General features: G+C 33.9%; 1 protein-coding gene across 1 annotated transcript; it reads left to right on the top strand.

Moving 5' to 3' along the window:
* Positions 1–408: 408 nt before the first annotated feature.
* On the top strand, positions 409–777 carry LOC114271389 (protein RALF-like 33). Its single transcript, XM_028213012.2, has one exon. It carries the CDS (start codon positions 409–411, stop codon positions 775–777), a length of 369 nt encoding a protein of 122 aa, XP_028068813.1.
* The last annotated feature ends 7,248 nt before the right edge of the window (positions 778–8,025 follow it).

The following is an 8,025-nucleotide window of genomic DNA, read 5'->3' on the forward strand; positions in this document are numbered from 1 at the left end:
TCTAATGTTACATCTTAATTTTTCAAAATAAACAGATCCTAATAGTTGTGGATTTGTTCATATTTTATTTTTGTTGACTTTTTAATATTTTAAAAAATGACCATTGTAAAGCTAAAATTGAAAGGTCAATATTATTAAAAAAATTGCATGAAAATACAAATGCTCTCGTTGGTTGATATATCACTATCACGGAAGATTTTATACTTGTATTATAAAAACAATACTGCCAAGTGGGGTGGCAATATGGTGAATACTAACAACGTCAATGTCATTTTCATTAAAACTATACTACTTAAAATAAACCGCCGGCCAAGTGTATTTGTAAGAAAGAAGAGACTTCTCAAAGCAACGAATCTTAGAGAGAGAGAGAGAGAGAGAGAGAGAGAGGAGAAAACCACGACGGCGACAATGGCGAACTACTCCGGCAGCCACAACCGCCTACCGATAATCTGTTGTTTTGTGATCGTAGCTCTGTTGATTCTCTCATCCGCCACCGTGGAAGCTACCGGAAACCACCATGACCAGTGGTGGATGGCGACGGCGAAGCCTGCCTGCAGAGGATCGATGGCGGAGTGTATGGCGGAGGGAGAGTTGGAGATGGATTCGGAGATCAACAGGCGCATATTAGCGACGACGAAGTACATAAGCTACGGAGCGCTGCAGAGGAACACAGTGCCGTGCTCTCAGAGGGGAGCGTCCTACTATAACTGCCAGCCTGGCGCTCAAGCAAACCCTTACACCCGTGGTTGCAGTGCCATTACGCGTTGCCGCAGTTAGATTTTTCTTTCTTTTTTACTTTCTATCTCTTTCTTTGGATTTTCTTTTGGGACAAATGTTGTGTACTCAAAAAAAATATTTGTTTGTTATTATGTCTACTTAATTTTGATCTCCTTTTCTTGCATATATATATATATATATATTAGAAAAATGTTAAAGCCTAAATTTTTTTTATCATGTATGTGATTTGTATTTGATAAAAATTTAATAAAATATTTAAAACTTCTAGCTTTTTTCTATATATTATGATGGTAGCATTTTAATTTTCTCGGGAAACAATCACCTGGTGCTCTAACCATGTCACAAAATGATTAATTTGATTTGCGTGTGATTTGATGCTTTGATACTTATTTTGACTTGCGCTGGATTTTGAAAAATAAATAATAAAATATGTAAAATATAATTATATTTTATTTTACAATTAAGGGTATAATAAATCAAATAAAAGGAATTAGCATCAAATTGAATTCTTTGATTTGTTGGTTTTTTTGAACAGGTCTTTGATTTGTTTGTTGATGAACCAAAATTGGCCAGATGCTACAGTTGAGTTTTGTTAATTTTAAATTTAACGTAAATAGAAAATTCACAAAAAAGCAAAAAATTAAATTTTTTATATCAAGAATAAATGAATAGACTATGTTCTATAAATGTCTCACTTTTGCAAAATGTTTAGTTTAATAAGAATAAATAATAAAAAAAACCTATCTAATAGATTATTATTTTGATGTGTAAAATTTTCACAAATTATGAAATTTTAATGAATCTTAAACGGTGGATCCAGTTCTAAACAAATCTTTGCTTCTCGGAATGTTTTGTTGACCTCCTGACAAACTTCTCTATTTTGAAATTTTAATGAAGTTTTATTTTATTTTATTTTATTTTTTTTAGAAGTTTTATTTGTTAAAAAAAATGATATATTCATTTTAGATACTTCTCTCTCTTTTTTTTTTTTTTTTTTTTTAGATGTGGGTGTTTAAATCGCTATTCTAATTTGTATGTTTTGTTAAAGATGAAGTATACGTAATTATTTTTCTTTCATTAGGAAAATGAAAAACGAATAGAATTTGGACACAAAATTTTATTTAGCCTCCGTTTGGGAAGTAGGTTGACTTTTTGGCTTTTTTAGTTATTTTAGCCTGGACTAAAAAGCTTGGTTTGGGAAGGATTTTTTAGTTTTTTGGCTTTTTTGACTTTTTTTGTGAGAGAAGAATGTAATGATTATGGGTTGGATGTGATGTTTTGTTTGTTATGGTTAAAATAGCCTATTTTATTTTTTGTGGCTAAAATAACCAAAAAAAGCCCAACTAACTTCTTCCCAAACGGTGCCTTATTTATCTCCTTTCAATTTTATTCTTTGATAAATTGAAAATCTAAATATATCATAAGTATAAAGATAGTTTCATAAACATAGTTATGATGGTGGGGATAGTATAAGGGGAATGACCAAAGACTTTATACAATTTTTCCTTTATTTAATAGTAGGTTCATTTATATATGTTTTGATTAAATACTTTCGGAATCTGTATATTTTATGGTAGTTGTATTGAGTATTGTGCAATAAATTATTTATTAATGACCAGAGAATATTATTTTTTTTTTTGTATTTATGATCGTTACGAATTTAATTATAATCAAGTTGTCCTGAGTAGCTTATTAAAATTTGAATAATTTTTGAATTGCCTCAAATGAAAAATGAATAAATTCATCTAATCAAGGGCAATTTTAAATACACAAGTAGGGAATATTCGAAAGAAGAGATGATAAAGGAAAAAAAAAATGGTTTGGGTTTAGGAGGGATTGGGTCCAGGTTATACCATATGTTCCTAGGTGGTGTTATGTGGTTGTCAATATTTAATTTTTTGTTAAAATTTTAACAAAAAATAGGGATTGTAACAAATTGAAAAAATAAAATTATAGGAAAGCTTGAAGATCACATTAAATAAATAAAAAAAAATAAAAATAAGAGCCAAGGTAAGATTAACTAATATTTTAGGGTACAAAATGTAATTTATCCGAATACAAAATATTTAATGTAAAAAATTATTTTATCAGGAAACTTATTTAAAAGAGAGTTTCTAGATAGATCATCAATGCAGCTTTTATAGTGGGTTTACATAGCCTCCGTTTGGGAGTGGGTTGGATTTTTAACTTTTTGATTTTTTTGGTTATTTTAGTTTGGGTTAAAAAGTTTGGTTTGGGAAGGACTTTTTGATTTTTTAACTTTTTTGGTTTGTTTTGTGAGAGAAGAATGTAATGATTATGAGTTAGATGTGATATTTTATTTTTTGTACTTAAAATAATTTATTTTGTCTTTTGTAACTAAAATAGCCAAAAAAACTCCGTTTAGCTCTTGCCAAACGGAGCCATAGGCCCAATAACACATTCCAATTAGGAAGTCCAACCGGAGTGAACCCAATCCCACTTTGAGTTTATACCTATTTACATGTTGACAATTTAATTTCTGTTTATAACTGTTACTAGGATCATATAAGTCTCATATTTTTTTCGAAAAACATTTAGAGAGACTTAGGTCTCGTTTGGGAACTTACTTTTTTAGTTAATTAGCTAAAAAGTTATTAAATTAGTCAAAAAATCAACAACTCATACCAAAAAGTCAAATATTTTCTTTTTTCTCTACTTTTTGCACATTTTTTCGTAATTAGTCAAAAAGTCATCCCAAACATACAAGTTTTTTTTACTTGCCTTTTTAGCCAAATAGTCAAAAAGTTACTAAATTAGCCTATTTCCAAACGAGGCCTTAGTCTCCGTTTGAGAAGTGGGTTGGCTTTTTGACTTTTTGATTTTTTAACTATTTTAGCCTGAACCTAAAAAGTCTAGTTTGAGAAGGACTTTTTGATTTTTTTGATTTTTTTTGTGAGAGAAGAGTGTAATGATTATGGGTTGAATTTGATGTTTTGTTTTTTGTGACTAAAATAATCTATTTTATTTTTTGTGACTATTTTAGCCTCTAACCCACCAAAACTAACTTCCCCAACTATGCCTTACGAAATGATTATATTGATCAGAGCTATTTATTTATAAAATATTTATTTATTTATGAATATTCCTAAAATGTATTGGGACAAAATAAATATTAAATTGTACCTGCCTTATAGATATTTAAATTTATCACATAAGAATGACCCATAATTTACCTAAATATTTACACATTCATAATCATTGAAAATCTTGAAACACGATAATCTTAAGATATGATCCTATAGATGTAACAAACAAATTTAGGGATAAAGAATCTCATGCTTATTGGGAATTGGAGATATTGTTCTGACTAGGCACATCTCTCCCTTGTGGTATCCTGATGGGGGGTTTTCTCGGAGGGCTCTGCTAGAGAGCTCTAATTAGAGCTCCTCAAAAGCAGCTTTAATGAGCTGTCACCCTTTAAAAAAAATAAAAAATAAATAAAGGGCGGTAAAAGATAAAATAGGAAGGGAAAAAAGACAAATTAATACCTTTTTAGAGCTCTAATTTTAGAGGTCTCACTCATTTCTGTTTCTCGAATATGTTTTGATAGGAAAATGATTTGTAGCCCTAAAAAAGTTGCCCCTAATATCCCTAATTTCCAATTTTGGAAACTGTTTTCTTTTTTTCTTTCTTTTTTCCTTTTTTTTTTTTTTTATACCTGAAATGGAATTTCAGGGCATTCGGGCTCCCCCATTTCGGGCCCTCAATCACTGCCCGTTTTGATAATCTAAACCGTTTATATTGTAGGGTTGGTTAAGTAGATTATTTATGTAAAAAATTAAATTGATTGGACATCTATAACTCTATAATAAGAATTCATTTATTTTTTTTTTAAATAAACAGTTAATATGATCTTAATTATTTTTTAAAAACAATTAAATTGAATCATGAGGATGCCAATTTTCAATTGATTTTTATTTTTTACATAAATGATATCCTCAACGAACTTTACAAAATGAACAGTTTAGATTATCAAAAAAAAATCAAGAAAATTCCACATCAGGACACCACAGGCCTTGCAGTATTCACAAACCCTGCTTATTGAGACTATTTGGTACTTTTTTTGTAATCTAAAAATTGATAATTAAAATATAGAAGTTAAAAATATTTTTCTCAACTTTTATATTAGACTTATCTCATGTTGTCTCTTTAAAACAATTCAAGCTTATACTTGAAAGGTCCCTTCATTCATTGTTAATTAATATTTTGTTCCAGACTTATGTTTTATTACTGAAAAATGTTATAAGTTTCAAATTTTTTAATAAATAAATAACCAAATGTCTCACGTGAGTAGCCACACCCAAGTGAGACATTTGGTCATTCATTTAGTAGAAAATTTTGTATCCCTAACATTACCCTTCATCACTAGCTTGCATCTATCTGTCACCTGTATATACAAAGCTTGAAAGTCTTATCCATGTGAGATATTTGGTCATTCATTTAGTAGAAAATTTTGTATTCCTAACATTACCCTTTATCACTGGTTTGCATCTATCTGTCATTTGTATATACAAAGCTTAAAAGTCTTCTTTACTCATTGTTAATGAATTTTGAGTTAAATATTGGGAGATTTTGTTAAAGTCATCTCATAACAAAATTTTAATGTGTTAAAGATAAGTATAAAAAAATTTCTTTGAAAAGTCTAGCACATATTATTATTACCAAAATATCCTTACTGACTAATTTAATATTTTAAATTTTAAAATGATATAACTTTTGATATAAATATCAATTTTTAATATAATTAGTATTTTTAGAATTCTCTTATCAAGATCTAGCAAACAAAGTCCAAGTTGACTATGGAATTCTTAAAAAAAATAAAAAAAAATATCGGCATAATTAACGTAAACAGTAAAATTTTACTCTATTTCACAACAAAATTTTACTATGAAACAGAGTAAAATTTTATTGTTGACGTTAGTTTCAATAGAAAAAAAAATTATGATTTTTTTTAAAAAATTCATAACCAACATGGATCTTGTGGAGAAGTGATATGGAAATACTCTTCTGATCCTGGGAGACGCTTGTGATCCTCAAATAGACACCTGAAAAGAAATAAACACTCCGATCGGGGGTGTCGGAATTAGCACTCCGACGGACAAGTCAGTCTTTACTCTCTCTGAATTACTTGTATTTTAAGTTAAGTATACTAGTTCTCACATACCTTTCTCTGGCTGATGGTCACGTATTTATAGTGTTTTTGTGAGCCCTAGGGCTAGGCCCATCTTTGATCCTGTATATGTGCTTCTACTCGACTTTTGTTCTATTGGCTGGAGTGCCGGTTACTTTATTCGGCTCTTTGACTGACTAGGATAAATGCTGAATAGATGTTACGTTTCGGACTGGACGGATCCATTCGTCCCTATATATTCAGTTTATTTCGGCTCCCACAACTGCCCTCCAAACACCCCACTATCGTCAGTTAGTCGGCGTGTTTGGCTTCTAGCCTGGGAAGTCAAAAATTCGGCGGTTAACCCTTTTCCCAATGCGTGTCAGAACGCATACACGCTTTTTGGTCATTGTAACGCTTTCCCGTCCCTTCGTACACTGCCTCCATTTAATGCGATTTGACATTGTCTCTTCGAATGTATGTTTTGAATGCTCAAAGATATCTGGCTCGCCTTTTAGCGCAACTCCTTCACTTCGCGGCTCTTGCAACTCCTTGTTTCTCACCTTTTCCTTCGTTCCCTGTAAGTTTTCTTTTCCTTCATTTTTGATCCCGCTTCCTTATTTGCTTTTAGTTTTCCATAGTCCTCGGGTTGGCCAAAATGGCAAAACATCTGAAGAAGCTCCTTTCAGCGAATTGAATTTCCGGCTTTCGACGCCATTTTTCCATCCCCGATGACGTCCATCTGTCACTTTTGGCAGACAGCACTACTGATATGAAGAGGGAAGATGAGAGCACAATCGTCTTTCCTCTCCTATCGATTGCTGAGGCCAGAGTCCGCTTTCCTTTTCACCAATTTCTGAGGGCTGTTCTTCGATACTGGGGTCTAATCCCTTCCCAACCCAACGTGAATTTCTTTTGTATCATAATGGGAATTATAGAGATAAATCGGCGTCTTAGGATTAATTTAGGTATACCCGCCATTCGGCACTATTATGTCCTAGCCAAATCTATCGGCTGGCTAGGACGCTACTTTCTTAGAGCCAAGGATACTGATCATCACTTAGTGACTATGCTTGCCAGCTTTGGCAAGCGTGTCAATGATGTGATGGTTGTCATCCGCGGCAATTGGGAATTCGGCGAAGGGGAAGATCGCCTAGACCCTATTCCAAGACGAAAAGGCGAATCAGGTGGCCGATTAGACCACTTGTTTCTGTTATTTCTATATTTATGTTCGGCACCATACATATCTAATTGTTTTGTTTGTGCAAGCAGCGACTTAAAGAGAGTGTTAGTTTCAGAAGACGACGTTGTGCTTGGTGAAATTAAGACCGTGCTACAGTTCGTCGGTCGTCCAAACCTTCAAAAACAAGGGAGGGTGACCCACATTCTCCTGCGGTGCGAGCCGACTTATACTACATTCTCGGCGGCAGACAACATTCCGATCGCACAAGGCAACAACCATCTTGCAGCTCTTACCTTCCCTAGCTTCAAGAACTTGAGGCAGATCGGTTTAGAATCATCCGATTCTGAACACTTAGAAGAACAAGCGGCGGAACCAATTGCCGAGGACCCAGATCAGTTGGCAGCGGAGGTTGACGAAGCTGTTAACTCGGCCTTTGAGGCAGCTGGACTGAACTCATCCGACCCTCTGTCAACATCAAGCCGAGGGGACGTCTTTGAAAATATTTTTACAAATTTAGAAGACCTTCCCGACGTTTATTCTGAGGGTATGGCTGGGGAAAATCTCACTCAGATGGCGCGAAAGAGAAATGCCGAACACCTAGCCGCCCGACGGAAAGCCGAGGCCACCCGTTCTGCACCTGCCCCGTCTGAATCTCCCGAACCCATTATTGCAAAGGAAACAGCTCACATTGAAGTGGCCGAGATGGAAAAGGCAGCCGTTTAGCCGGATCCAGAAGAACGACCGATTTCAGAAGATCGGGGAGAGAAACGTGCCGCCGAGGGCGAGGCCGGCTCTGAGGAGAACCCTGTTGATAAACAGCCACGTTTGGAGGAGTCGGATGTGGTTCCTTTTGTCGTTCAACCAAAGATAAAAAACACGTTGATCTCTTCTGATGCGTCGGCCTTGAAGGATCCAGCTGTGGCGTTGAGTTTGGCTGCCTTGGTCTCGTTGCCAACTGACAAGGCAACCTTTT

Source organism: Camellia sinensis, chromosome 12 (assembly GCF_055761805.1).
Source record: "Camellia sinensis isolate YWXY chromosome 12, ASM5576180v1, whole genome shotgun sequence".
NCBI lineage: Eukaryota > Viridiplantae > Streptophyta > Magnoliopsida > Ericales > Theaceae > Camellia > Camellia sinensis.